This window comes from Podarcis erhardii, assembly GCF_964252035.2.
Source record: "Podarcis erhardii genome assembly, chromosome: 8".
In the NCBI taxonomy this organism is placed as follows: Eukaryota; Metazoa; Chordata; class Lepidosauria; order Squamata; family Lacertidae; genus Podarcis; species Podarcis erhardii.
The window spans coordinates 7,037,684-7,053,999 of record NC_138499.1 but is presented as its reverse complement, the minus strand read 5'-3'; the positions used below and the strand labels follow the sequence as shown (position 1 = coordinate 7,053,999).

Sequence of the window (16,316 nt, the reverse complement as noted above, 5' to 3'; positions counted from 1 at the left end):
ACTTTTTTTTTAAAAAAGCATTTTGACAACGTTTTTCATATGTGTGTAGATTCCACCCTGCACTAATCATGTTTTGTTCACACTATCACTTACATAAGCAATTACATGAACTAGACACTTGACCAAGTCCACACCTGAAAACTAGCAAGGGTCCTTAGTTCACATCTGATTTCAGAACATGCAGAACAATATCCTATGAAACTGCTTCAGAGAGCCTTAATGGACCACATTTTAAAACAGCTACTCCAAAGAGTACCTGAATCCATTAGTTGGCTAGATCACCCAACAAGCATGGCTTTGGTTTGTGTTGTGCTTTATTCTGCTAAGATTTATAGTGTATTCCTTTAGGAACTTAGACTGATATGTGCATACTCTACTATATTGTTAATGCAGCCTTTCCCTAAGAAGCAATCCAATCATAAATGATCTATTAATTTGATATACTGATTTTTGATGTACTTATTTTATTTTATGGATGTGTTTTATTGTTGATACTATGCTGGTTACCGCCATTACATTCTTCTTCAAGTTGGCAATATAGTCTTGAACCTTCGAGCATATAAGGAACTGGGAACTTCGGCATCATCTCTCCCTCCCCCTTTTATCTGTACACACTGAAGGATTGCACTGGTACTCTGTGTCCAATATCAGCATAGTTGGAAATCAATTTTTAACACAACCCCTTTTATTATATTAAGTTAAAAACAGCTATTGCGAGTCAGCAGCACCACACTCAGGAAAGCTGCAGAAGCAAGAGGAAAGAACTATTATGAGAGCGTGTTTGATTTTTAAATGATTATTTAAGGGCTGTTGTTCACTATCGTGAGTCATGCTAAAAAATAATAATCAGAATCTTTACTATTCCTAAGCAGTTACCGTAAATACCAGAATCATTAAGATTCTTAAGCGGGGGTAGCACCCTTAGTGATGTATGGAAGTGAGAACTGGACCATAAAGAAGGCTGATCGCCGGAGAATGGATGCTTTTGAATTATGGTGCTGGAGGAGACTCTTAAGAGTCCCATGGAGTGCTAGAAGATCAAACCTATCCATTCTTAAGGAAATCAGCCCTGAGTGCTCATGGGAAGGACAGATCCTGAAGCTGAAGCTCCAATACTTTGGCCACCTCATGAGAAGAGAAGACTCCCTGGAAAAGACCCAGATGTTGGGAAAGATGGAGGGCACAAGGAGAAGGGGACAACAGAGGACGAGATGGCGGGACAGTGTTCTTGAAGCTACCAGCATGAGTTTGACCAAATTGCGGGCAGTGGACAACAGGAGTGCCTGGCGTGCTCTGGTCCATGGGGTCACAAAAAGTCGGACACAACTAAACGACTCAACAGCAACAAAGCACCCTTACCTTTTGTGGGAGCTATAGGGGTGGTTGGTTTGGCTAAAATTGGAGAAGTCAGAATATGGAGATTAAATATTTCATTACACCTTCCCATCAAACAGGTGAGAGGAGATCATGGGGGGAATGTGAAGTCTCATCCTCCACTTCCTACAATCTCCCCATCCCAACCCCACTGATCAGAAGGACACTGCAGGGAAGAGGGGTCAGGCTGGCAGAAACTTGCTGCCAATGAGGGAATAGGTCACTCTCTTCTTCCATCAGCAAGCTGTTGCTTTTCCAAAAGGAAAAAAAATCCCCTTTCTCAGTGCACAATAAGTGTGAACTCAATACAGTGGTGCCTCGCAAGACGAAATTAATCCGTTCCGTGAGTCTCTTCGTATAGCGGTTTTTTCGTCTTGCGAAGCAAGCCCATTGACAGCTTAGCGGATTAGCGCTATAAGCGGTTTAGCGGCTTTTAGCGGCTTATCAGCTTAGCGGATCAGCTGATAAGCGGCTTAGCTGCTTAGAAAAAGGGGGGGAAAGGGGGGGAAATCGCAGGAACTCGCAAGACATCTTCGTCTTGCGAAGCAAGCCCATAGGGAAATTCGTTTTGCGAAGCGCCTCCAAAACGGAAAACCCTTTCGTCTAGCAGGCTTTCCGTCTTGCGAGGCGTTCGTCTTGCGGGGCACCACTGTATCTAGATGTGTAGGAATGAGGCATGGATATGGCTTCCACCATGACCACGTTTTCACTTTGGCCCCACTTACAGCTAGTATGCAAAGGTTATCCACAAGGAAAACAATCCCTTGGGCTATGAAAGGTTCCCTCCTGCTGCCCTAGGGTAACGGACGTTGAGGCCTTGCTCCTTCCCACAGCAATACAACTCTATTTAAATGATGATCCAACTTTATTTAAATGATGATCCAAAGCAAAGTTTCCTTAATAAAATATGTGCTCATACTAATTAATACTGCATCACACAGAGCAGTATTCAAGTGTTCTCCGATTCTCCCACGCTACTCACTTGTTACATATATTCAAGGTACCACTGTTAAGGAACTATAGTGCTTTCAAGAATGCCAAGTTAAAATCAACTCTAAAAAGCCTTTACTCTGATACAAGAATGAGGAGCGCCTCTGGCCTTCCTGATGATGTTGATCTATAACTTCAATCCCATGGACCACGTTAGCTGGAGCAGAGGGAAGCTGAAGTCCAACAACATCTGGATGACCACGCTGCTCTAATAGATTATCTCACTGTACCTACCCAAGCTGCTGGTTTCTCATTTGTGTGTCCTTTTCTCGTCCTAGGCCATCTGTCAGGCTGGAGAACTGCTGACTCAACTGAAGTGCAAGCATCCTGTCACTAACATCACTGAATGCTCGTTAAACCTTAAGCAGTGAACCATAATAAATGCAGCATCATCACCTTTCATGTCTTTACCTTTCCCCAAACTGGCTTATGAACTGTCTCCATATAAGAAGGTGCTCAGAGTAGAGGCAATAAATGCCAATGACGTGATAGAAAATTGCAAGAAGGCAGTTTGGGGGGAAAGAAGGAAAGACGGGGGTGATGAACAATTCGAAACTCTACATGAGAGTTGGGCGAAGACCATAGCACTGAGAAGATAGCACAAGAACTAGAAATGCAGTCATTGGTAGGTAGGGGACACAACAACGACCCACAAGAAATATAAACCTGCAAGTGTCTCAAGAATTTGTAGTCTGTCCCAGCACTGAAATATTACTGCAATGTTGCATTAAGCTACCACTGATGAAAGCATCATATTTCAAATGATACAGAAATAACTGGATAGCCCGACACTATCATTAAAATCTCCCCAATGACTTTTTGCAAGGGAAGAAGAGACATTAACCCTCATGCCCTGGCTAAATTCCAAATGGGTAATTATATTCATTCTGCTCTGCAATTTCAAATGTCTACGGGTCATCAAAACAAGAGCTTTACAAGACCCTAGATCCCTACATCAGAGCAGAAGGAATTATGTGGTCACAAAGATACGCATCAATAGAAGAGCTTTAAATATCAACGAAGCAATTTGATATGCATTAAAAAAACACACCACAAAACCCAAGATGGGAAATGTAGATTTTAAGGAGCTGAACATGATTAGCAATTCTGGTAGCAAATGCTGACTGCCTGTCAGTCCCCAAAAGAACATAGATTCTTCCTGCCACATGTGATCAGGAGCATAATGTTCAATGATGACAACCCCGAGGCAGTCTGAATAAAGTCTAGATTGCCCTTTTCCGTACTTCCTTCCCGTTTTGAGAAAAGCAGAATTCTCACAAACAGATGATTGGGGAAATCTATGTCCGTTCTATGCCATTTCATGCTGCAGAGAAAGGCTCACATGAATGAACACTACACAATATAGAAACATCCCCTGCACATAGAAACTAACATGCAACAGAGGCTTAGGCTAGAACCCTTTACCTGGGCATCTATTTTTTGTGTCAGATCACTTCCTGTTGAGATTTAGGCTTTCAGCACCTTTTCCCCTCTGCAGAGGCAGGGGACTTATTAGGATGGTCCACCCTGGTGGATCCAGTAGGCTTCCAGGTGGCTCTGGGAGATTTTCTGGCTGATATGACTTGAGCTCCTGAGCATCCGAATGCCTTGGGCCGTTGACATGATCACCCCTGATCGCTCCCTCTGAAGGAGAAGGTGCGTAGTTTGGAGCTACTTCTGGGTCCTTCACTGTAGCTTGAGGCTCAGGTGGTTTCAATGGCATGGAGTGTCTTCCATCAGCTTCAACTGGTGGCCCAGCCATGCCCGTATCTGGACAGGGATAGCCTGGCCACTGTTGTCTATACTCTGGTAACCTGTAGGTTAGATTACTGCAATGTGTTCAACCCCTCTGGCTGATTAACATCTTCTAAATGTTTTTGTGGGAGGGGTGGGGGAGGGGAGGGGTTATGGGTTAATAATAATAATTTTATTATTTATACCCCACCCATCTGGCTGGGTTTCCCCAGCCACTCTGAGCAGGTTACAGCACATAAAACATTGTGAAAATTAGACATTAAAAATTTCCTGTACAGGGTTGCCTTCAGATGTTTCCTAAAATCCAGACAGTTGTTTATTTCTTTGGCATCTGGTGGGAGGGTGTTCCACAGGGCGGGCGCCACTACCGAGAAGGCCCTCTGCCTGGTTCCCTGTAACCTTGCTTCTTGCAGTGAGGGAACCACCAGAAGGCCCTTGGAGCTGGACCTCAGTGTACGGGCAGAATGATGGGGGTGGAGATGCACCTTCAGGTATACTGGGCCGAGGCTGTTTAGGGCTTTAAAGGTCCACATCAACTCTTTGAATTGTGCTTGGAAACATACTGGGAGCCAATGTCTAGCTGCTGCATTCTGGATTAGTTGTAGTTTCCGAGTCATCTTCAAAGGTAGCCCCACGTAGAGCGCATTACAGTACTCCAAGCGGGAAATAACTAGAGCATGCACCACTCTGGCAAGACAGTCTGCGGGCAGGTAGGGTCTCAGCCTGCGTACCAGATGAAGCTGGTAAACAGCTGCCCTGGACACAGCTTTGATCTGCGCCTCCATGGAAAGCTTAGGGGCTCAAAATTACTCCCAGGCTGTGCACCTGGTCCTTCAGGGGCACAGTTACTCCATTCAGGACCAGGGAGTCCCCCACACTTGCCCACCCCCTGTCCCCCCCCCCCAAAACAGTACTTCTGTCTTGTCAGGATTCAACCTCAGTCTGTTAGCCGCTATCCATCCTCCAACCGCCTCCAGACATGTTATGGATTGTTTGTTTGTGTTTTTTTGTACTTGTTTTTATCATGTACCTTGTGTTTTTATATTGTGAACTGCCCTGAGGTCGACGGATGAATATACAAATTTAATTAATAATAGTAATATACTTACTTGTTCTGAAGCTGTTAATTAACTGTTCTGGTTCAGAACAAGAAAACTAGCAAATAGAAGAGTTTCTAGTCTGCGTACTTGCATGTATGAGAGAAGGGCTTGAAAGCATGCCCACAGCACAACTCTGCCCTTCTGGTTACAGTTAATTGGGTGTAGGTGTAACAGTAACTCTAACTAACATGTCCATCAGAAAATATTGACCCAGAAATCGGTCCTTAAGTCTTTTAAATCACTGTCAACTGTTTGAAGCTCTTGTGACCAATTTATGTTCCATCATCCATCAAAGCTGGATGTGCAAAAACTCTTGAAATACTTTCCCCTCAAATGAAACTAACTTTCAGTGTCATAAATCTCATGATCAAAACAAAATAAAAAAATTCCTTCCAGTAGCACCTTAAAGACCAACTGAGTTAGTTCTAGGTATGAGCTTTCGTGTGCATGCACACTTCTTCAGATACCACACTTCTTCAGATACTATCTGTAAATAAATCTCATGAGTTCTGCTGTCCGTTTTGAGTTTCATCTTAATTCAACCAACTTAAACAACTTTGCAAGACAAATTGAAGATGTTGGTTACAATATATAGTTTCAGAGATTCCACAATTCAAGAAGCAAAGGGCTTTTCAATATTGTCAGTAAGACAAATTAAAACAGTTTCGTCTCTCAAAACTGTTTCCAGGGTCCACTGCGTTACTTGAGAGGCACCAAGCTTTAGTGCATACTCAGTGGGATTTTTAATGTTTTTCATTTAACGTAAGACCCTGTCACATGCCACCATGCAGTCAGGTTTGAACACTGAAATTACACACAATCAATCCTTGGGGTCTTCCTATTGAAGGCATCATCATTTTATTATTGCTGCAACTTTTTAATACACATTTGTTCATCGTCATTTATATGCATCACACAGGTCCAATCCAAATATTCAAATGTACCTCAATATTTTATTTATGGTCTCTGCAGCCATTAATCATAATGAAGAGACACATTATGAAGATATTTTCATTCTCAAATTTTTTTTTTCTTCTCCTCCTCCAAGTTAAACTTTCATGAGAGGAACATGTTATGTGTAATTCTAATATACATTTTAAAAACAATTCACTGTATAGCAAAGCAAAGTTTACTTTTATTGAAGGCCTGGTCATCAAATGGTTTGGGCAGAGGGCCACACTGACAAATGAGCACAACCTACCTTCCCAAATGTCTTACTTCAGGCTCCCATCACCACAATTGCTTATCCATCTCACTCTAAAAGATGGATCTGACCGAGGTATTACCAGCTGTTGATTGCTAGTTTACAGGTTCATAATTAACATTATTGTGAGATGATCTGCATGACTTATGTGTGCTCTGTAGATTATCGTTAAAATTCCCATGGAATGCCGATTCCCAATAGTAAGCAAATAATATCAAAGTGCTAAAAGCAAAAAAGGAAGCTGGGATATTTGCATCACTAATATCCTAGCACAAAAAAATTGAAATCCAGAACAGATGCACAATTTATTTTGAAACACTGAGCTGTCTAATCGCAGCAGGACTAAAATGTTCAGCTAATTATTGAAACAGGTAAGAATTCTCTAGATATACATTTATTTAATTAAATTTACTTTCTCTAATGAATTAGCATAATTACCAGATGCTCTGCTTGTATTTACTTTTTGAGCAAGTATGTATTTTCAAACGGGCAGGAAAAATAACAAAATATTTTTCCTTGTAGTTGTTTCGATACTACTCCTTACCCTCAACATGTGCAAACAGTGAAAGGTCACTATTTTCTCAGTTTATCTCATGTATCGGATGAAACAGGAACTTAGCTGCAGAAGTCTCTTAGGCATAGCAATGCTTTCCAAATTATGTATTGGATAATTTACAGTCTGACAGTGCAATCCTCTGCAAGTCTGCACCAGTGGAAGTTTGTCAGGGGGTACCCTCCAATAATGGGCAGCCTCATGCCTGCACACAAAACTACAGTGGTGCCCCGCAAGACGAATGCCTCGCAAGACAGAAAACCCGCTAGACGAAAGGGTTTTCCGTTTTGGAGGTGCTTCGCAAAAGGAATTTCCTATGGGCTTGCTTCGCAAGACGAAAATGTCTTGCGAGTTCCTGCGGGGGGTTTTTTCCTCCCCCCCCCTTTTTCTAAGCCGCTAAGCCGCTTATCTGCTTATCCGATAAGCTGCTAAAAGGCGCTAAAAGCTGCTAATAGTGCTAATCCGCTAAGCCGTCAATGGGCTTGCTTCGCAAGACGAAAAAACCGCTAAACAAAGAGACTCGCAGAACGGATTCTTTTTGTCTTGCGAGGCACCACTGTATTCCCTCCCAGGGTAACACAGTTATATACTGAATTCTTAGTAACTTAGTAACACCACTCAAGTGCCACCTTCCATATTTTTGTAGCCATTTTTACCAGGTTTACTGTATTTTAAAAGCTCTGTGACACAATTCATCTGTCCCTACACTACAAAAGGCAAAAAGAATTCAGTAATCCTGGAAGAATGCAAATAGAGCCATTATACAGCTGAACAGCCAGCTCAGCCTTACAGTTATTTAACATTTCAAACTTCAAAACGCAGCTGCATACTGAAAACTGAATATACATTTGCAAAATGCACGAATGTTTATGTGCACAGAAGTCTGCCGAGAATTTCACTCTCCACTTCTGATACTGCAGAAGTAGTAGCTGTAACGGAGCACTTTGCACACTGAAGTTCTTTTCTCTCCGTGTTGAATCGCTGGAAGTCAGAAGTGAACTCAGAGAGTCTGGCCACATCTGTCCCACAAACTCCCCATGCCTAATATATAGGACTGAGACCTGAAGAGCTTGTGGAATACATAGAAACATGCACGTATTGATAACCTTTGGACAAAAACTGAAGAAGCAACTCAGTCCATTCACACCTCACTCAACTCTCTCACAGATTAAATACCAACCAAACAACCTGGTGAATGAAATAAGAAATGTTTTCAGAGAACTGTGTGTAGCCTGGAGGCGGCTGGAGGATGGATGGTGGCTAATGGATTGAGGTTGAATCCTGACAAGACAGAAGTACTGTTCTTGGGGGGACAGGGGGCGGGCTGGTGTGGAGGACTCCCTGGTCCTCAATGGAGTAACTGTGCCCTGAAGGACCAGGTGCAAAGCCTGGGAGTCATTTTGGACTCACAGCTGTCCACAGAGGTGCAACTCAATTCTGTATCCAGGGTAGCTGTCTACCAGCTCCACCTGGTACACAGGCTGAGACCCTAGTTGCCCACAGACTGTCTCGCCAGAGTGGTGCATGCTCTAGTTATCTCCCGCTTGGACTACTGCAATGCGCTCTACGTGGGGCTACCTTTGAAGGTGACCCAGAAACTACAACTAATCCAGAATGTGGCAGCTAGACTGGTGACTGGGGGCGGCCGCCGAGACCACATAACACCGGTCTTGAAAGATTTACATTGGCTCCCAGTACGCTTCGGAGCACAATTCAAAGTGTTGGTGTTCACCTTTAAAGCCCTAAACGGCCTCGGCCCAGTATACCTGAAGGAGCGTCTCCACCTCCATCGTTCTGCCTGGACGCTGAGGTCCAGCGCCGAGGGCCTTCTGGCAGTTCCCTCATTGCGAGAAGCAAAGCTACAGGGAACCAGGCAGAGGGCCTTCTCAGTAGTGACACCCGCCCTGTGGAATGCCCTCCCATCAGATGTCAAAGAGATTAACAACTACCTGACATTCAGAAGACATCTGAAGGCATCCCTATTCAGGGAAGTTTTTAATGTGTGATATTTTAATGTATTTTTAATCTTTGTTGGAAGCCACCCAGAGTGGCTGGGGAAACCCATCCAGATGGGCGGGGTACAAATAAATTATTATTATTATTATTATTATTATTATTATTATTATTATTATTATTGCAAAGTGCAAATCCTTCTACCAGTTTATTTACTAGTTCATAACTGCCCCGAGTGGCACATGACATTTCCACCAATTAGAACTGAGTCATCACAGTGTGGAACTCATGGCTTGTGCGTGCTCTCTCTCTCTTTTGGACCAATATACCCAGTGCCCCGCCCCCCTTTAAGGGCAAAGGAGAATGCTGTTGCATGCACCAAGGGAATACAATGAGTTTCTATGGAGCAGCACAGTGGTGATTTCTCAGCCCAGCTCACTTTCTCCCTTCTGAAATAACTGCCCCCTACTCACAATAGGGGAACGCGGGTGGCGCTGTGGGTTAAACCACAGAGCCTAGGACTTGCTGATCAGAAGGTCGGCAGTTCGAATCCCCGCAACGGGGTGAGCTCCCATTGCTCGGTTCCCTGCTCCTGCCAACCTAGCAGTTTGAAAGTACATCAAAGTGCTAGTAGATAAATAAGTACCACTGCGGTGAGAAGGTACCGGCGTTTCCATGTGCTACTCTGGTTCACCAGAAGCGGCTTAGTCATGCTGGCCACATGACCCGGAAGCTGTACGCCGGCTCCCTCGGCCAATAAAGCGAGATGAGCGCCACAACCCCAGAGTCGGTCACGACTGGACCTAATGGTCAGGGGCCCCTTTACCTTTACTCACAGTAGTGGAGGGGGGGACATGTAGAGATTATGCACTAAACAGTGTTAATAATTCTGACAACTTACACTGATTGCCACCAACAAAGCAACCTGCTATTACTTGCAACAGTTTAAACGCATTTGTGTGTCATACTGGTTGCAAAACCAGTCTTAATTGGTTGATGGATTGTTGTTTTAATCACCAATCTGATTTTATGACTGTATGAGTTGTATGAGTGCACATTAATACAGTATGTGATAAATGTCTATGGATGTATAGCATGTATTTAAGCTGGCAGGGTGATCGTAACCATAGTGCATAGTCCAAAAATAGAATTATCATCTGTAAAAGCATTCATGCTGTGGCAGTTGACAGAATGGATATAAATATACCTATTAGCAGCTTCAACTGAATCTCTAAACAGCACTGTAGTGATAGCAGGACTCTAAAAATAGCTTGACAATGCTGCATTTGAACACTTGGCCTCAGAAGCACTCTGATGCATACACTGGGTGAATTTCAATTTTTCCCTTCATGTAGTTCAAAATGAACATCTGTGGCACATGAGAGACAGGCAATGTGACATTCTCTGACCTCTCTTCTCTGTGTCTACCCTACAAATAGCTATAGAACAATGTAAGATTATTTTTTTCAACTAGAGAAAATGTTGCACTGGCTAGAATTTTAAATAAGAGAAAGGAAAAAAAAACCAGGCTCCTAAAATAAATTACAAGAGCAAACCATCTCTGCATGCATCTTTTGGTGCAAATTGGATCGCACATCTGCATCAGGAGTCACCAGCTGTTATATACATCTCACGGCCCACAGCTACAGTTGGATCATGGCCTCAAGATGACCACAGTTAGCTGGATGAAAAACAAACCTTTCCATTTCTTCCAAATAAGCAAAGCACATTTCTTAATTCCCCCCCCCCCAAAAAAAATGCCTGTTCTATGTCCACATTTATATCTAACAGAAACTGAATGTGCAGCCGCAAATTCCACATACTGGAAGTGGGAAGAACCATACTTCCCCTCCACTTCAAAAGCGCATGTTACCAAAGGGGTTATTTCATCGACTGGCCTGCAAATGTCTTATTTTGAATGGAGCAGAGAAGCACAATAGACGCATCTGATAAAGTGGACTGTAGTCCATGAAAGCAGTCACTTTCTGGCTTTTAATGTGCCACAAGACTTTTCCCCAAGACTAGCAAGTTATAGCTATGAATCTTAAAGATCACAGTCGCCTGCTAGGCTGATAGCAGCCACAACATACAAGATGCACTTGTTATCAGATTTCCTATACACATTTTGGTTAAATTACTTCAAATTAGTGTGTTGGGAATATAATTCCAGAGAAATCAATTGTGCTTATTTCTCCTTTACAGGATGGAAAAAACAAAGTGAGCTTTGTTTTAGCACCTTCACACAATGGGTCTGGTTTTACTATTTTAGGCAGAAGAACACAAAAGCAAGTTATGACTTGTACTTTATTGAACTGGTTAATTAGCACACTTAAGTTGGAAAAGAAAGAAGTAAAATTAGATGTTTTACTGGATCAGTTAGTATTGCAAACCTTTAGAGCTTCTACTGTCAAAGTAGCAAAGCAACAACAATCCCAATATTATTGCAATATTTTACAAAACCATTTATTTGTCTGATATACTAGTTTGCTTTTCCCCAACAAAATTGTCACCGTACACAATGCCTTACCTATCTCTTCCAGCACCAAACATTCAACGCAGCCAGGCAAATCAATTTTTGTGATAGCGTTCGCTTACCTTTACATGACTGAAGTCACCAACTTTGCTGGTTTCTGGTGGATTTATAGGTTTGTTCTCGACTCGTGGTTTTATCACTTGTCGAAAAGGACTGGAAAGAGGAAGACCACTTACGCTAATTCCATCTAAAAAGTGGGGGAGAGAACATTATCATTCCTACTTTCAAACTCAGAGGCACTTAAAAAGAAATATCAGTAGGCGACCAGATCTTTGACAAGCACCTGTGTCCACTAGGCAATAAACCCAAATCACTCAAGATTCAAAATAGTTTCTTCGATCCACAGAAATTTCAAGGTAATATGACGACTGTGGGAATTGACAGTTCTAACTAGCACTGGGCAAACTCTCCCGTGCTCTTCCTGGTCAGACCCAGAAGCAAACTGATTTGGCTTTTTGTTTTAAATCGATTCCTAAGTCAATCTATGAGGCTTGGGAAATAAAGAATTCCTCCTCCTCCTCCTTGGAAGTTCCCCCGCTACCTTTACTTACCTGCAAGCAGGGATGGCATTTGAGAACAGAGGAGAGATATTATATACAGTGGTGCCCCGCAAGATGAATGCCTCACAAGACGAAAAACTCGCTAGACGAAAGGGTTTTCCGTTTTTCGAGGCACTTCGCAAGACGAATTTCCCTATGGGCTTGCTTCGCAAGACGAAAACGTCTTGCGAGTCTTGCGAGTTTTTTCCCTCCCCCCTTTTTCTAAGCCGCTAAGAGCCGCTTAGCCGCTAAGCCGCTAATAGCGCTAATCTGCTATTTCGCAAGACGAAGAAAACGCAAGACGAAGAGACTCGCGGAACGAATTAATTTCGTCTTGCGAGGCACCACTGTACCCTATACACATGGCTATTATACAGCTACCACAAGCAAAGCAAGTGCAAGTCTTTGTGGCACCCTTATTAATGCCACTATGCAATCCTGTATCCTCTGACAATCTGGTATCAACGAAGGCAACGTGCCTTCATCCAAACTGCTTATTAACACAAAATTTTCAGCAAACATTCACTGGAACAAAGCCTTCCAAAATCTCTTTAATAATACTTGCTTAACATTAAATAATGGATAACGTGAATATTATGTATTCAATACTGCAAGAGTTAATTAAAATTTAGAGTGAGTAGACCTTTATCATTAGGTCTTAATAAATTTCAAAGTTATTTTTGTCAGAATGGATTTGTGGGCACCGACAAAACTCATTACTGTAACTTCTAAATAAGTTATGTACACAGCCCATCTATTGCATTATTTAAAATGTTACTTTTATGAGATTCTGTGCAATACAACTTTTCAATTACATACAGGGGAATGTTGAAAAACGAGGTTTCTGCTTTGCCCCTATGCTTCCTTATCTTACTGAGATGAACAAGCATGCTGTTGCATGGGGGGAATGGAGGGGACATCAGGATGGGAGCTGAACACAGCCCTCCAGACCTCTCTGTCTGACTCCTTGATTTCTCATTAGGCCACACTCCTCAGCTACCCTATGCCACACCATCCCCGAATTCAGTTACATGCACACATCATCACTGTATCCTTCAATGGTGAGAATGCCTCTAGCTTGCCTGGATGGAGTATGGAAAGAGGGGTGTGGATGTGTACGAGCCTCTGACTTCACATGACTGCAATTTAGTCTACTGTACTGTGCAACAGCAAGAGTTACATCTGTTGCTCCCGACTTTTTTGCCTGTTTCTACCACTGTTGTGCCCACCCCTCGCAAAGTTGTCAGAAGGGGAATACAGCCCGTGGGCTGAATAAAACCACGTTCCTACACCTGCTGTAGCTTCTCAACTTACCACCAGTGTGGTTTTAAAGATTTCTAGGAAATACCTGATGGATCGCCATAGGAATGGTCTCTTTCCCAATTCCAACAAGGGGTTTAACCAAGAGGTGGGGAAAGACACACTTGTACAAACAAGTTCTGGGCTTGCAATAGAATGGATTGAACCCATAATGTAGGGGAAAACATTCACTAGCAACTTTCCACTAGGCACCGAGAAAGGATACAGGTGAATTTATTCAACTTGAGTAATTCAACTGTAAAGTTGTTTACATTATCATGTATGATATTATGAAAATATCATGCTCTTATTATTCTTGGTACAGTGGTGCCCCGCAAGACGAACGCCTCGCAAGACGGAAAACCCGCTAGACGAAAGGGTTTTCCGTTTTGGAGGCGCTTCGCTAAACGAATTTCTCTATGGGGTTGCTTCGCAAGACGAAAAAATCTTGCGAGTTCCCGCGGTTTCCCCCCGCTTTTTTCCGCCCTTTCCCTAAGCGCTAAGCCGCTTATCAGCTGTTCCGCTGATAAGCCGCTTCTCAGCTGATCGCTAAAAGCCGCTAGACCGCTAATAGCGCTAATCCGCTAAGCTGTCAATGGGCTTGCTTCGCAAGACGAAAAAACCGCTAGACGAAGAGAATCGCGGAACGGATTAATTTCGTCTTGCGAGGCACCACTGTATTACTCTGTCCCAGATCCCAAGGCCATACTTTAATTAAAAACACTATTCAGATTACATATCAAGCATACCAGATCTGACCACATGCTGATTCTCAATTACCACTGCACAAAGGGATATGCAGTGGTACCTCGCAAGACGAATGCCTCGCTAGACGAAAAACGCGCAAGACGAAAGGGTTTTTCGTTTCTTGAGTTGCTTCGCAAGACGAATTTCCCTATGGGAAAACGTCTTGCGGGTTTGCTTCCTTTTTCTTAAAGCCGTTAATACCCAGGGAATCCACGCTCCGCAAGACGAAAAAATCGCAAGACGAAGCAACTCGCAGAACGAATTAATTTCGTCTTGCGAGGCACCACTGTGATAAGATTATATATAAGCGCTACTGGGAAAGCTTGGTGAACTTTGCCTCTATCCAAACACAGCTTTGGAGTGATTTTAAAGACATGTAGTCAACTAGATCAGCTGCTGGTTCCATTACAGCCAGGGTGATATTTGCCATTAAGGTTGCAAAGTAAGAGATGTCACACCCTACAGCTTTGAAATATCCCTAACTAAGCCAAAATACTTACCAAAAACCCCCACTGCATACCAAAAAAGAATCCAAAACTCACCATCATTAAGGTCTTGCAGGAGGTTTTCCTGGCAGGAGAAGTCAAGCTTTACTTTAATGTACACAATAAATGTAGCAATGTGTCCTGGTTTTAGAGGAAACTGAGAGAGCGTGTCTTCCAGATTCCAGCTCAGAAAGTCACCAAACAGCTTTCCTATAAAAATAATAACAACAACATACAGAAGTTATGTGTAGACAAACACAATAAGGATACTGGGTCTAACTATAAAATACCCAGTGTTCAGTATGGCTTCTCCTGAATACACAGAATTTTCTTTTTCAAAAACAAAAAAATGATTTCTGTGCACTTTTATGGAAAAAGTGACTAGTAAATATAATAATAACAACAGCAACAACAGCAACAACACCTAGGCCCAGAATTCTCAATTCTATTTGGAGCTGATCTATTAGAAAGCAACCAGGTTTGCAGGGTATGGAGGAAGCAGAAAGCCTAGAAAATAACTCCCCTGAATGTCAGGTTATTTACTACCTGTTAAGTGCAATATGAAAGGGACGTGGGTGGCGCTGTGGGTAAAAACACAGAGCCTAGGACCTGCCGATCAGAAGGTCAGCAGTTCGAATCCCCGCAACGGGGTGAGCTCCTGTTGCTCGGTCCTTGCTCCTGCCAACCTAGCAGTATGAAAGCACATCAAAGTGCAAGTAGATAAATAGGTACCACTGCGGCGGAAGGTAAACAGCGTTTCTGTGCACTGCTCTGGTTTTCCAGAAGCGGTTTAGTCATGCTGGCCACATGACCCGGAAGCTGTACACTGGCTCCCTTGGCCAATAAAGCGAGATGAGCGCCGCAACCCCAGATTCGGCCACGACTGGATCTAATGGTCAGGGGTCCCTTTACCTTTAAGTGCAATATGGGGGGGGACACAAAACTAGTAAAAGTTTGGTATATAACTGCGTGCTCTGAACACAAGAAAACAGGGCAAGAAAAGTAGCATATGGGTTGCAAGAGTAATTGCTGGGGTTTTGTTGGCACCTGCCTGTCTTGAGAGACAACGAGTTGCACCTCTGGGCGTGAATGTCAAACCACTGGAGAATCTCAGCACCTGCTATGGCTGCGGAGACTGGTAACTTGGTCTTTTTGCTGGGTTAGCAGCATCAAAGCTATCTCTCTGGAGGCGTACAAGGTGCCATCCAACTGCCTTTGGGACTCCACTCCAGATTTGGGTAGTGTTTACTCCTTTTCTTCTCCCAAAGATGTCCCGCACACCAGCGGGTAGTTACAGGGGTAGGTGAATTATTATTGATTCAATTTATATCCTCCCCTTGCTCCCGAAAAGGCCCAGGGTAGCAGTATTAGAATTTGAGAATGACAGAAATAGATATACATTAATTAGATTAAAAGGCTATGCCTATTAATTTATTTCAATCATTTATTTTTATGATGAGAGCACAAAAGCAGATTCTAAATATTTGCAGCATGTATCACTGCTGAGAACTAAGAGATCACCAGAATTTGCAGGCTTGTGCAAAGAGTTATATTTTTTAAAGGCCCCAAACATTGTTGCACTTGTTCGGATCACTGTTTGCCCGAGTGCTTCGAAGTAACTAAATTATTAAAATACATATTTTTAATCTAAAACTTGCACAGTTAACTATTTTTCCTGTAGCAGTCAGCCAGAGATGCATTATTCATTACAACAGTACTGACAACTATTGCCTTTATTATCAGAAACACAATAACGAATATTTTTTCCCATTCCAGTAAAAGTT

General features: G+C 42.9%; 1 protein-coding gene across 3 annotated transcripts in view; it reads right to left on the bottom strand.

The window, feature by feature from the left end:
- Window positions 1-16,316, bottom strand: part of TRAPPC9 (trafficking protein particle complex subunit 9) — a 264,093-nt gene that overhangs the window by 203,841 nt on the left and 43,936 nt on the right. For all 3 annotated transcript variants that reach the window (XM_081874037.1, XM_081874039.1, XM_081874038.1), the window contains 2 exons: window positions 14,590-14,742; window positions 11,525-11,649 (listed from right to left, as the gene is read on the bottom strand). In XM_081874037.1, the coding sequence (XP_081730163.1) occupies window positions 11,525-11,649; window positions 14,590-14,742 (278 nt within the window). The remainder of the gene's footprint in view (window positions 1-11,524; window positions 11,650-14,589; window positions 14,743-16,316) is intronic.